The following is a 13946-nucleotide window of genomic DNA, read 5'->3' as shown; positions in this document are numbered from 1 at the left end:
GTAACATCAGTATTGCTCAATACTGAAGGGTTTATGATAAGGCAGATGAAATGGGGGTTTTAAAAACTCCCCCAGTAGACTGGAGGTCACTGATTTCCTGGAACTGTAAGAACCTGATTTCTTTCCAACAACAAATTTTCCATTCAGTCGTAATCAATAGAACTCACTTTTGTTCCTTATAGCCCCCTAGAAGTCAATTTGGCTGACTATGTCACAATGGCCTTAGTCAAAGGCTTTTTATTAGACTGTAACACAAATCCTTGTTATTAAACCGTATATTATACCCTGACTGGAAACTCTGTGTCAAATAGTTTTCCCACTTTCTCTACAATTTTGTTTGTTCTTTTTTTCCCCCCTGGCGGATGAGATTCATTTTCTGGGTGTTGTCAGCACTGAAATCTGGCCATGTCCTTCCAGCTTTGGCAAAAGAACACCATGATTAAATAGTCCTAAAAATAAAACTCCACAACATCTGCTGAGTTCTTGCAGCTTAACGTGGTGCTCAGTGGACACAGGATTAAACCTGGGCAGCGGCCACTGAGCCAGCCTGTTTTATTTGTGGTGGAATCACTGTAGATCTGCCACAGGGCCAGCACAGTGGGAAAACACCACCTTACAGTGAGTCATAAAGTAGCAATGGACGCAGATATTTTCTGACAACACACAGTGGTGACCTTGGACTTGAAGAGAGAACCACACACACACACACACACACACACAAAGGGATAGGTCACCGACTTGCTGATAAAGCATTTTCTGTCCCAGCATGCTGAGGTTTTTAAAGGATAGCTCAGTATTTGAAAAGTACTTACCCAGAAAAAGTCAGACTCAGTGATGGCTCTTAATTTCTATTATTATTATACTATCTCAGTTTGGACTTAGAGGAAAGGGAACAGCTAGATTAACTCTGTTGTACTTTTAATGGATTTGGAAGTAACTCCTTTACAAAGTCAGGAATAGACTTTCAACGCTCATTACATCACTTAGAACACCAGTACTAGTACACAAAGTAGTACATATTGTGCAGAGACAGACACATACGAATTTAAATGTTATTATGACTCATAGTGTGACAGTTGTTGCTAAACTCCTGAAGAAGCTCCATCTTGCAACACAACCCAGATCATTTTCTTTCGCAAAAGAATTTGAATCACATCAGCCTTTTCTCAGTTTTCTTTTCTCTCTCACTTTCCGTTTTGCGCTTTCTCCGACTTCTCAAGCAAGGAACTCAAGGACTTATAGCCAAACATCTGCTGCATCCGTATGACCAGACATCTAAAGCTGAATTAGGGCTGTTTTTTTCCCTGCTGCAGTTATATGACTTATTGAAAAGTTTTAATGCATGCATCATCAGATCAGAAGATCAAATCAATTCCACAACAGAATGAGATTTGTTTTGTGTCACAGTCCTTCATGGTCAGTGTGAAAGATTGTGGCATAAAGCTGATGTGAGATTTTTTTTTTCTTCTTCTTCTTCATCTGTTAAGAGCCTGTTTGTTCCTGAGGGGGGAAAACTTCACACTGACGAATTTGTTTGGGATGTGGATGAGAAATGTATAACTCTGTGGAGAAAACACCCCTTTCGGAATAGGAACACACACACACACACACACACACACACACACACACACACACACACAGACATACACATACAAATACACATTACAGATTTCACTCCATTGCAAGAAACTACCATTCTCACTCCCCTGAGGCAAAAACCCTGATAAATAACTTGTAAGTTCCATGCTGGAAAACACAAGCATTAACTGTAGTATTAGCATTAATAGTTTCAGCTGTCACAGCTAGATTGTAGCAAAAAAAAATAATAATTGAATTATTACAATTTTTAATGGAACATCTGTCTTTTGACAGAGTTTGGCCCACAGCAGAAATTCCTCCAACACCACACTTCTGCACTGATAGAGGAAGCGGGATAAATAGTTCCTCAACACTGATGAGCTTTGCAGATACATATATATTTATCTATATATATAGATATATAGTCTCACATTAGATTTGTACATTTGTAGTGCCTGCCAAATACACTGTTTATACTTAGTATTTTATTACATTAGAAAAGTGCAGCATTTTAAGCTCAAATTGGCTTTTCGTCAGAGGTATATCTGCATAGGCCTATTAATGACTCAACAACTGCAAAAAATCACCTTTCCTGCCTTCCTGAAGAGGGAAGCTGTGTGTGTGTGTGTGTGTGTGTGTGTGTGTGTGTGTGTGTGTGTGTGCGCGCGCGTGTGTGCGCGCGTGTGTGTGTGTGTGTAGTTTTTGAGTGTTTAGCTGCATCATGCCTGATCTCGCCTTGGGAAGAAACACAGCAGCAAACAAGCCCGACCAGTCCTGTGTCACGTTGATGTATGCCACAGGCTACACGTTTATGCAGGGTTCATCCCTTTCACTTCACAGTCAATGTAGTAAAGTCCATTCTCCCAGTTCTTTAATGTTTTATTCATATACATGATTTGATGATAGGCCAGTAGATTTGATCTTCTGTCATTTGTCTTCATTTCTCCTCCTTTTTAATTCTCTATTCCTGTTTTTCCTCTAATGCTCCACGCCATTGGTCTGCTTTTGTACAAAGCTCTGGAACTAGTTACATAAATTGATTTAATGGACATTGGTTTTGAAACCCTATTTTAACTCTAAAAAGATAACCAATATTATATTATTACTCTAAACATCAGCTAGAGTGAAGTGAAGCAGGAAATGAGCCCACTGCCCACAGTAATCATATGTTACTTAAAAGAGGGCCCAATATACACAAACTTGCTTTTCTCTGTGAAATCATGAAAAAAGATTATGGACTGGAATACAGGAGAAAAGAAATACAATTTACTCTATTAATCATGCCATAGCTGGTCTCTTAACTCCAATTTCTTCACACAACTCCCTACTTTCAGAGTAACATCACCATTATTGATTCTTAACATAACAAGAATCAACCTTTTGAAACAAAAAATTAAAAAAAAAAAACATAACAGAAAAGAAACGACATAAATGTACACAACAGGAGCAAAGAAACATTATTAAACAGGGTCAGTTCACTGCTTGATTTGTGGAAGTAAAGGTCAGTACATTGCTTGAGAAAGGAAAACACCACACTTTGATTGCAAAATGACTGTTTCGTGTTCCCCTGCTCCTATAGGGTGACACATACACAAGAAATTCTGACCAATCATCTGTTTCGACCTGCCAGCTTCCTGGTAATGGTGCTGATAATTTACTCAGCATATAGACTGACTGACTTACTGTTACAACATGTGTAGGTTTCTCTCAAGTCTTCAGCACCATGCCATAGCATACAGGAAAATGAACCTCTGTGCTACCTCTGGCTTATTTTTCTCTTGATACATTTCTCTCAGCTAAACATAACAATAACACAAATAAAGTTGCAGAAGTCAAGAGAAACATTGTGCATAGTGCTCCATAGTGATCCAAGTAACATTGCTCGGTGAAACAAGATTCACTTTCACATGCCATACAGCATTTGCAGCAACACCTCAACTGCCTGAAAGCAACGCTGTTTGCACAGTGACTTTAGCCACAAATCCTGTCCTCTCAGGGTTATTGAACCTTTGAATAGTGTCAAGTCAAATGACCCTCATAGTAACATATGTGTATGCACGTTCACAGTGCATTGTGGTGCAGTGCATGATTTCCAAAGTGCACAGAAACATCATTATCTGTTACATGACATATGCAAGATAAAGTGGAGACACTGTGTACCTGCCTAAACATATATATATATATATATGTATATATTATATGTATATTTGGATAGACAGGTACTTTCCCCGTCCATAAAGTCAACATGGGCTGACAACCAAATTAAATCACTGACTCACTGACTTACTTTCCCTCCTCCCTCCTATCCCTCTATCTCTTTCTCTATCCTGATGAATCACCTGGTAAATTCAGAGACATGAGCAGCTTGGTCTCATCACATTTCTGTGGCGGGCAGCCATGTTAGCTCTACAAACCTGCCCCAAGGCTGTTGCTAAGTAACTGTTGAACCGGTGCCCGCTTATGTGTGCAATGTTTGGCATGTCACCATAGCAATGTCATGGAGGACATGGTTAAATATTTGCAGAGTATCACTTATTAGAGGCACAGGTCCGTCAAACTGGATCTGTCAGGGGCTTCAGGAAGAACTGGACCTGGGACAGAGGGAAAAGGGAACTGAAAAAAAGAAAATAGTGCAGGGTTTAAGGGCATAATGTTGTTCTGAAGAAGATGGAAGAAACTAAAACGATCACACATTTCAAAAATAAAATCATGAAAGATAACAACAATCAATGAAAAATGTATGGTTTAAAAAAGAGTTAAACACATTACCTTTAATATAGGCTACTTTTCATCTCTGTCATCATCAGCAGCAGCATCAGTTTTGTTTCAACATAACGGAAACCGTAGCAGCCTCGGGTCATCTTCTTTGTATGTTGACCACACCTGGCTGTCATCATGACTTGGCAGTTTTCAGCCATCCACTGTGAGTCAGACTCCTCAAAGGTTCCCCTCATTCCCCTCCTATTGGCGTGGAGTAGCCCTTGTGGTCTCTTCAGAAAGGAAACCCTGTATTTTCATCAACCCTCATCAACCCTGATGAAAATACACCAGCGAACGTAATTTCTTTTCAGCATTATTAATAAAGTCGTATATTCAAACTGTAGTTCAGCTGTGGGATGAGAAATAATTCAGTTGTTCTGGACAGTAGCATCACATCACAGTTGAACCTGCCTTTAATAAGCTATAATATTGTGTATTATAAATTCTAAACCGGTGGAATGTAGTACATGTTTCCATTTTAAGTTACTGTAATACAACACAAAGAGAAATATTGTCCTTTTTACTCAGGTTATGACACATTGTTATCGATTAAACTACCCAACAGTATATAATGTAGTTTAAATTAATGTAATGTGTGTTACTCTTAATTAATTTCATCCACTGATGAGGCAATTTTACTTTAAAAGTTAAAAACTCAATATTTAAGAGTCCAAGGGTGTCTCAAAATAACTGATGAGAAATTGTACTGACTTTCAATACGTTGTCAACCACTGATCTGGTTCCCTGATTGAGTTACATGTAAACGTGCGTTTACATGTAACGCTACATGGTTGATAAGAGTAAACACGGGTCTATTTTAGTTAATGATCAATCTATATAGCCTTAGTGAGATTACGCAGTCACAGTACACAGTTGCACAGATGCTATGCAAGCATACTACAGGGATGTGGGTATATTCTGTGTGACATGTAGTAGCTTCTTCTTCTGTTTATGTTTAATGTTCATTAAGTTTTTGTTAGGTCACAGACATAAAAGAAAAAAATCCATGTCATTCTGTTGGAAGACATCACATCAAAACAAATGAGTCAATGTGGTTTTATGCTATAGAATAGCAAGATTTTCACATTAAGTTTCATGTAATGAGAGGAAACGTGAAATAAAGCATCATGAGTGGTTGCTATCAAGGGCTTTAAAGCCAGGGTTTTCCAGCTGAGGAATGGTCTCCCTATGCTATGCCTTCCCTAAACAGTTACATGACAAAATACTCAAAATTTAATATAGGTTTTCATTCTGAGAAACATACAGTATGTTTAAGATTTGAAACACCTGAGCTCGTCAACTATTGTTCAGGTTCTGTTAGATCTCATAAAGTCTCCACCTAATGCCTCTATTCCTCATATTACAGATTTTCTCACAGTCATGCTTATGCTCTCTTTTAAAAACATCACTGACGCACCGTTGTGAGATCATGCCCTTACATGTTAGAAAGCGTATTACTTAATGTCATTGGAGAAAAACCCTGCTGGAAAACTTGGCATGGAGCACTCACTCACTTAGTCGCCAAGGACAAAAAACAAACAAACAAAACAACAACAACAACCCAATAACCCCGAAGCCACCGTCGGCAGGAATGCTCCCATAAGCTTGCATTTGTGTGAGCATGTGTGTGTGTGTGAGGGTGAGAGCCTCTCCCTACTGGAGTGACTTTCGATGCAACTGTGACAAGAGCTGAACAGAAACAAGAAGAGCGAGGTAACCATGATACAAACCCAATCACAAAAACACATACTACAAACACACATGACACAGCAACCATTCGCTCTCCTTACCTCTCAGCCGATTTACTGGCAATTTACTGGTAAGAAAAAAGTTTGAATTAAGAAAGACGGGAAGAGTCCACAGCCTCATAATTTCCCACAAGTATGTAATGCTGGCAGGTTTATAGTTGGGTGTGTTATTTATATCTAGCTGTAGTTATTCATAGCTGAACATGAGATGCCTGTTTGGCTTTAGTCGGCCTGTCAGTCTGTCTGGGAGTTGTGATGCCTGCACATGACGGAGCGTTTCATTCTCACTGGAAGCTTCTTGCATTTATAAGAAAATCCTCACACTCAATAATAAGCATGGCATGAAAGAATGAATGCAACATTATATCACAGTAATTTTTAGTAAACATGAACAAACAGCTGTGACATTATTTAAAGTGAAATTAAAATTAACTATGGCCTCTTTGATCAGACACTTGAAACCATTAATTTAGAAAATAATTGGGTATTTAAATGTATCCAAAACATGTACAAAGAGTGGGGGATACACTTAAGAAAGTACAGTGAGAATGAGAACATATTCTGGGGATAAGTTGTAGTGAAATTATGGTTTAATATTCCTTGACACAAAAATGGGAAGTTACTTAGAACGATTACAATATTTACGCAGGCTTTATATTTCTATGTATTGTCTGGAAATAAATTTTACATGTCAAAATACAAAAAAAACCAACTTGTTATTCAAAACATAAGATGACCTCAGGCATTGAGTATATGTTGCCACCTGGGTAACCCATAACATTGAGATACTTCTTGACGGATCAGTAATTTCACAGTCTGAGCTAATATTGATTTTTACTAAGTGAAGGTTTTGCCCATTGTGGTATTGTTATGTTTACTGACGTATTTGAATGCTTTTTGAACTACCGTCATGTAAAAAGTGGTAGCCATATCCGTTTGGTGTCATGGCACTAACAACAGCAACAACAAGAAAATCCATTGCACCCTTCTTCTGTTTATTATTGTCACATGTTACCACTTAGTAATCAATATTGCATTGACTTCTCTATACTTGTAAAACGTTTATTAGAACATATTCGCTGTCATTGCCAGGATTTAATATGACTCATGTGAGTGGGTGACACATGCCGCAGAAGAGGTGCAGAAAATAATGTAGTCTCCAGATTAGCTGATATCAGCACAACAGTTTTGTAGAAACAACATGGGAGCTGCACGCTACACCAGATGATGCTTCACTCTTGCCCCAATTTTCCCCACACATCTCACTGTTAAATCACAATAAAATCTTTTATCAGTCTGTATTCGCAAATCTTGCGGTTTAATTCATTAATCATCAATACACACTGCAACGCAGGTTTGGTCAAATAAACAGTCAGTGACACAGCACTGCTCAGAAAATAAAGCTCTCATGAGCTGTGGAACTGATTTAATGTGCTGTAAGTGTACTGTATTTATAGGCTGCAAGAAAAGACTGTGTGAAATTTATACATTGCATATACACATTTATAGACTTAAAAAGTCAGATGACACTGTGTGAAAACAGCCCTTGTAATGTGTGAGTCCAGGAAAAGGAAACTCTTAGTGATCATGTATACACCCTACAAAGTAACACATGATCACATAACACACACACACACAAAGACACCCACTATGTTACTGTAATACATTCTTGGGGTGGGGGTTGGGGGCATCTGCCATGCTCCTTTGAATTCCTATAAGAACGAAAACAACAACAAAAAAAAAAAACTGCTACAACGCTCACCATAGAAACCAGCGGTTTAAAAACAAACATCAGCCACTAACCATAATCTTCTGCCAATAACATCCTCAGTTTTGTTTGTGAAGCCTTATTTCCGTTGTGGGCCATAAAGTTAAAAGTGGGACACGGGTGTGAATCTTCCATAAAAACATTTTCAAAAAATGTGCTGGGCATGGTTAATGCAGGAATGTAAAAAGTGAAATGATATTATGATCGCAAGAGCGCCAAAAGTAGGAGCACAAAGGATGAAACACAAATTATTGAACACAAAATAAAGTATGTATACAAATACATTATATAGGAGATGAGAGTTCAGTGTTCAGGTTAAATCTGTTTAGAGTACTTGACCTTGGTGTTTATTTTTACTCACTTCTATCTTGTTTTTAGCCCAAAGGTTTCTGCCTTCTACTAATCAATACTTGTATTGCATGTGTTATGGTAACTGTTGGACTGTTTCAGTGCTTTGGTGGGATATTGGAGCTCTACTGTAATCACAACAGAAAGCGACGGGAATAAGGGAAATGTGCCTGTATGTATTCTGGTAAATGCATACATCTGCTCTCTGTGGGTGAAAAAAAACTTCCTGAAAACCTACCATTAGTCATAGGAATGTATATGCTGTAAACATATGCTTACATGCTGTTACTGTGTACATGTTTAGGCGTCTGTTACAGAAAAGCTTTGCTTTACTTGTTGATGTGGGATGAAAAGTATCAGTGTGCGGGTTTAAGCAAACAGCCTCCTTTGCCACTTCACATCTGGGTGTTTCAAATCCTGAAAAATTTCACAGAGCTGGAATGATTTATCACTCACTGCAGAAAACCTCTCATCATTCATAGGAATGAACATGGAAAGAATAAGAATAAACACAGAAAAAACAAGTGAGCCTAGATGGAAAGCATGCATTAGAGCTATGTAAATAAGACACTTTGCTTTCACATGCCTACGAAACTGAAACATTTCACACAGCTAGCTAAAAATACACAGTTTTCTTTCTTTCTTTTTTTCTTGTTGTTGTTTTACAACCCGCCCTACTCTGAGCTCACTATGAAACCTGAGGAGGAGGGAGGGTCAACCGGGAACATAGCATGTGGAAACTCCTCCCAACACAAGGAGGAGTTTCTAAGGCAGCTATAAAAAGAAGCAACAGAACACAGTTAACTTGACAGAAGTCTAGACACAGGTATCAAACAGTCAACCGTGGATCACAGCTGAATCTTCTTCTTTTGGTCAAAAGGGTACAGCATGTCCGAAATGCATGACGACATCTTCACAAAGGTGAGTCAGAATTTACAAATTGTTCACTTTGTTTTGGAGAAAAAAAGTGCTTCACATGTTGGGAGTACGTTACCTCTGCAAACTCCTTTCCTAAAGCGTTTGCTTATTTATTTGTTGCTGCTGTTTTTATTGCTCTGATTTGACAGTGAATTCCTTTTGAACTGAGTTTAGTCACAGAAGATTTTTTCCATTTAAAGACATAATGAGGAAAGGGGGACAGTCAGCTCTGGGTTGTTTGTTTCTTGAATTCCAATCTATCAGAATATTCCTGAGAAATAGAAAACAGTCAATTATCTACATGTAATTTGTATTTTGTGATTTCATGTAAAGGTTATGTAACTTCGAGTTGTGTAGATATTCCCTCCCTTTTTATTAAGGCCTTCTTAATTACTTTGTTTTGACATTTTTTGTGTATGCAATCATTCCCATTTATGTCTTTAAGAAATGAAAGATATTTAATATGAAGCTGTTAACTACAATACTCTAACTTTAAATAGATTTTTTGCAGAAAGTAGGATTAAAAAGATTATAAATGATGATGAATATTCAATACATCAAAGAGTACATTGCTTTGAAATTAGTAATATCAATGTCTGTATATTAACTGTGTCAACCATCTGTAACAGAACTTTCTGAACCTGGCCCTGGATGATGCCTTGCTCTTGGCACAGCCTCCACTCAAAGTCCCAGGGCAGAATCGTCTGAACCGGTCAGCCTCCTTCTTCTCTCCCCCCTCCCCTCCTGCCTCCTCGAGCCACAGCTTGAGCACAGAGCATGTTAACAGTGACAACGGCAGTCAATTATGGCTGTCCAACATCTGGAGCCAGGGCCCGGTTTCCAAACCGAAACAGCTCCCTTTCAGGCCCGACCGCTCCATGAGCCTGACAGAAGCCAGCAGCGACCTGTTCTCCTTGAGACAGCTGAAGAACCTGGAGGCTTTCCCCTCAGGCCCTGCTACTACTGTGGCTCCACCGCCGGGCTTTCCTCCCTCATCTGCCCTCCCACCCCAGGTTCAACCAATGGTGTCCCCTAACCGTTACAAGACTGAGCTGTGCCGTGGCTTCCAGGAAACTGGCAGCTGCAAGTATGGCAGTAAGTGCCAGTTTGCCCATGGCGAGGCAGAGCTGCGAGGACTGTACCGCCACCCCAAGTACAAGACAGAGCCCTGCAGAACCTTCTACAACTTTGGGTACTGCCCTTATGGCTCACGCTGCCACTTCATCCACGAGGACAAAATCAGCGGAGCTCCGTTAACATCTGCCACGTTCCAAAATCAGCAGCAACCAACTCCTGGTCGCCACCAGCTCCGCCAGAGTGTCAGCTTCGCCGGATTCCTGGCACGCAGCTCACCTCCTCCATCATTCCCTTCATCCTTCAATGATCCTAACCTGGGGTTTAGCCGTGCTCCGTCTGTTTCTCCACCTCCTCCTGATCTCCTCTCCCCAGTGTTTGGTGACTCCCTGCCAAGGGAGGGAGCAGCATTCCAGTTTGGCAACCATCAGACCCGTGCCAGCACTGGAGACATCCACAACATTCCTGTCAACCTGGAGCCAAAGGCCTCACAATGTGTGTGTGGCCATGGAAATAATAACTTTAATAGCAACAACAGCAGAGTCTTCACCAGCATGGAGGACGAGCACCACCAGGACAGCAGCAAGCTGTTTCCTAGCCCTGGTGGCCACGGAGGATTTGTGAGGCCTGCTGGACTCCACCGTTTCTCCTCTGAAGACTCCCTGGAGGACAGCTACAGCAGCAGCAGCGGAGGTTCCAGTGGCAGTGAGTCTCCAACATTCGACGGCTCAGCAACCAAGAGGCTCACTGTGTTTGAACGTCTCTCCCTGTCTGACTAAACGGATCCAAAGGGAAAGAACAGAAGAGAATTGAAACCTTGTAAACGGTGTCTGTTTATCTGGACTTTCTTCAGAACCAGAACTTATCAGGACAAGTCAGCTGTTGATGACACAATAACACTTAAAGTTCTTAATTTATGTTTGTAAAATGCAACTTGTCTTGGATAAACTAGACATACCAAGATGATTTTAGTACCCAAATGTTATCAGACTCTATTTTTATATTTAAAAATACTGTGTAGCCTATAAGACCTTTTGTATGTGGTCTTCTGTAAAAATTAACGCAGTTCTTGACAGTTCCAGTAAATAGTCTGGTTTGTACTTACCGTAAATCCGTAGTGATCAAAATGGCTTTTCTATAGTGATAATCATTAATTACTGTGCCTTAAAGATTGTCCCTGCCTCATAGGCTATTTACTATCGGTGCCACAAACAGTATGTTTGATTCAGTAGCCTTAATCAGTGAGACCTGACATGTGTCACTGATGCCATTTGATCTGTGATATGCACTTTACAGCTAATTCAAATGGGAGAAATTGTCAAGTCTCCCAGTAGCATTCAAACCAAAGCTTCATACTTCACTCTGCTCTGTGTGTGTGTGTGTGTGTGTGTGTGTGTGTATATGTTTGTCTGTAGTATACATGCGTGTGTGTCTAGTTGTATGTGTGTAACCTTGTCATTTTTCTGAGACCTGGGGTGCAGGGTATGTGTGAGTTGCAGAATGCTGAAAGATCAAAGTGTGCTGATAGAAAAATGTATGTCAAGTGAGTTAAGATCTGAATATCTGTATCCTGACACACTTAAGATTTAGTTCTGTAAAAAATTCTTTGCTAGTTTGTAAATTGCACCCACCTTCCATTGTCCCTCGTTTGTTTGAAAACCTGGTTCAGGGACTTTAACACCGCAGTATTTCTTTCGGTTATTGGTTGCCTTTGTGTTGTTTAACTTAAACTAATATATTTATTATGATATTTATTTGTGTCTGCAGAAAAAAAATGTATTTTGTACTTTATTTATGGACACATATTTCATGGTCTGTGAAATACCAATGTGAGAAAAAGCAGTAAAAAAGAGAATCTTATATTTTTAATTGCCCGAAAAGGACAAAATAAAGTTCTGATTAAAGAAATGAATGTATACTGATTCTTTCTGACTCGTGTTCTTCAGTGAGAATAAGATGCTTGCTCTCCTTACTCACACAAGATGCCTTATGAGTAAAAGATAAAGGCCCCATTACTGACCACATAAATTATAGAAGATACATTAATTATAACTTGCATCTTCACATGTACAGTTTAGTAACTTACTCAACCACCGTGCTCTTTAGAGATTTGAGGAAAATCTCAGGGCAACATTAAGGGTACAGTTAGAGGTATACTTTGCCTTCAGTGTGGGATGTTATTAACACTAACAATTTAAATGATGTGTTGATACAGTCAACAATATTGGCCCTATGTTATAAACAGTAACTGGTTTTAAGAAATCTCTCAATGATTCAGTTTTTAAGTACTGGCTGAAGATTAATTACTTTAGCTAAACAGATTTTGCCATAAATCAGGACACCATTCTGTATGTCAGCTTTATTTTTATAGTATGTCTCTAAGGCCTAGTTTTATTCATGAGAGTTCATAACATTTCTGCAATTTTATATCTGTACAAGAATTGATTTTATTTACCTACTCTGTTCTAATACAGGCTTTATACATAGAAAGAGAGAAATAATAGCTATTGTATGTGAAACTCTGAGCCTCTCCTGTTTTTCTGTCCTACTGTGTTTTGTGGCATACAGTGTCTTTGTTGTGTATACAGTATAGGTGACAGCATTTAGATCACCTCACGAAGGGTGGCACATTATCACAAAGCTGTTGTCTTGCCCTTTGCAATGATACTCCAAGTATAACAAAATACCTATGGATCTCTACAAATAGAGTTACATATACAAAAATAGGTGTTGCACAGGATTGGGAACCAAATATATATGTTTAAGTATAATACACATTGAATATCAGGTCCAAAACTACGACAACAAGACAAGAGCAGGTACTAGTGTTGGAAGTTCACAAGCAAGATATATGATTGAGACATTTAAAACACTGTGGGAATTCCAGAGATTTCTTGATCTTTCCGATCAAACTTAGTAATTTGGCAAGATGATCTGCCGTCAGGGAGGAGACCAATGACCAAAGACCAAAACTACAGAATTTCATGGCAGAATCATTCAATGTAGCACAAGTTTGGGTTTAAATGTCAGCAATACCGAAAGTCCTGGACCTGATAAACACCTGAAACTCTGCTAGAAGGAGGGAAGAATTCTGCCTTTACTGGTCCACATCCCTGTTGAACAGCACCCTTGCATACCAGAATTAACTATATCAACAAAGAATCACACATTTAGAGAATACTCAAAGGTGCAATGTGTAAGATATGGCCAGAATTTTACTTAAAAAAATTAATTAATTAATTAACTAACTATAATCTATCGCTTGATGCCTCTTATGTCCCCACCTGAATCTGCCATGTCTTTGTCATCCCCGGAGTCAGAGTCAGAGTGACTGTAACTCACCTCGGTAATGTTTTCCCTGTCATCTGAGTGACCTCTGTCTGCCTAAGAGGCTTTATTTTGGTTGGTTTCACACAGCTTTGGGTCTAGTGCCGAGTCCAGACTCAGTCAGCTAAAAGCACTTCTAAGTTATCTGCGCGGCTAACCAAGTTTATTGGCTAACAGCAGTTAGCAGCAGTTATGACCTGATTTGTGATATGCTGCCCCCTATTCTTTCATTCGACAAGGGGAGAATAGTCACAATTCTTACACGTTGTACATTTTAAACATGTTTTACCTCAGTCATATCTGACATATTTTGTGTATAAATCAATTTAATCAGCTGACCGTTCTCATATAGAGGTTGTTTCTTTTTTGGGACTACAACATGTAGAGAAGGTTATGGAGTTACACATTAATGCTCTCTCTTCACT

At 39.2% G+C, this 13946-nt stretch overlaps 1 protein-coding gene and 1 long non-coding RNA gene across 2 annotated transcripts; one reads left to right on the top strand and one right to left on the bottom strand.

The window, feature by feature from the left end:
* Positions 1-3196: 3196 nt before the first annotated feature.
* On the bottom strand, positions 3197-6335 carry LOC119882667. The gene is made up of 3 exons (XR_005440533.1): positions 6129-6335; positions 4348-4568; positions 3197-4191 (listed from the first exon to the last, which is right to left on the bottom strand). It is a non-coding gene; the product is annotated as an uncharacterized LOC119882667 (long non-coding RNA).
* Positions 6336-8982: 2647 nt separating this feature from the next.
* On the top strand, positions 8983-12116 carry zgc:162730 (uncharacterized protein LOC564559 homolog). The gene is made up of 2 exons (XM_038692822.1): positions 8983-9123; positions 9750-12116. The coding sequence occupies exons 1-2, from the start codon at positions 9091-9093 to the stop codon at positions 10971-10973; spliced, it is 1257 nt and encodes a 418-aa protein (XP_038548750.1). The 5' UTR covers positions 8983-9090; the 3' UTR covers positions 10974-12116.
* The last annotated feature ends 1830 nt before the right edge of the window (positions 12117-13946 follow it).

Source organism: Micropterus salmoides, unplaced genomic scaffold (genome assembly GCF_014851395.1).
Source record: "Micropterus salmoides isolate LMB-PRFRI ecotype aquatic unplaced genomic scaffold, ASM1485139v1 Ms_hic_scaffold_3, whole genome shotgun sequence".
In the NCBI taxonomy this organism is placed as follows: Eukaryota; Metazoa; Chordata; class Actinopteri; order Centrarchiformes; family Centrarchidae; genus Micropterus; species Micropterus salmoides.
This window is presented reverse-complemented; position numbering and strand designations above follow the sequence as displayed.

Excerpts from the sequence above, each read along its gene's own strand:
- zgc:162730 (XM_038692822.1), top strand. The coding sequence starts at position 9,091 with ATGTCCGAAATGCATGACGACATCTTCACAAAG. Across the intron at positions 9,124-9,749 it reads ATGACGACATCTTCACAAAG|AACTTTCTGAACCTGGCCCT; the intron begins GTGAGTCAGAAT and ends CATCTGTAACAG.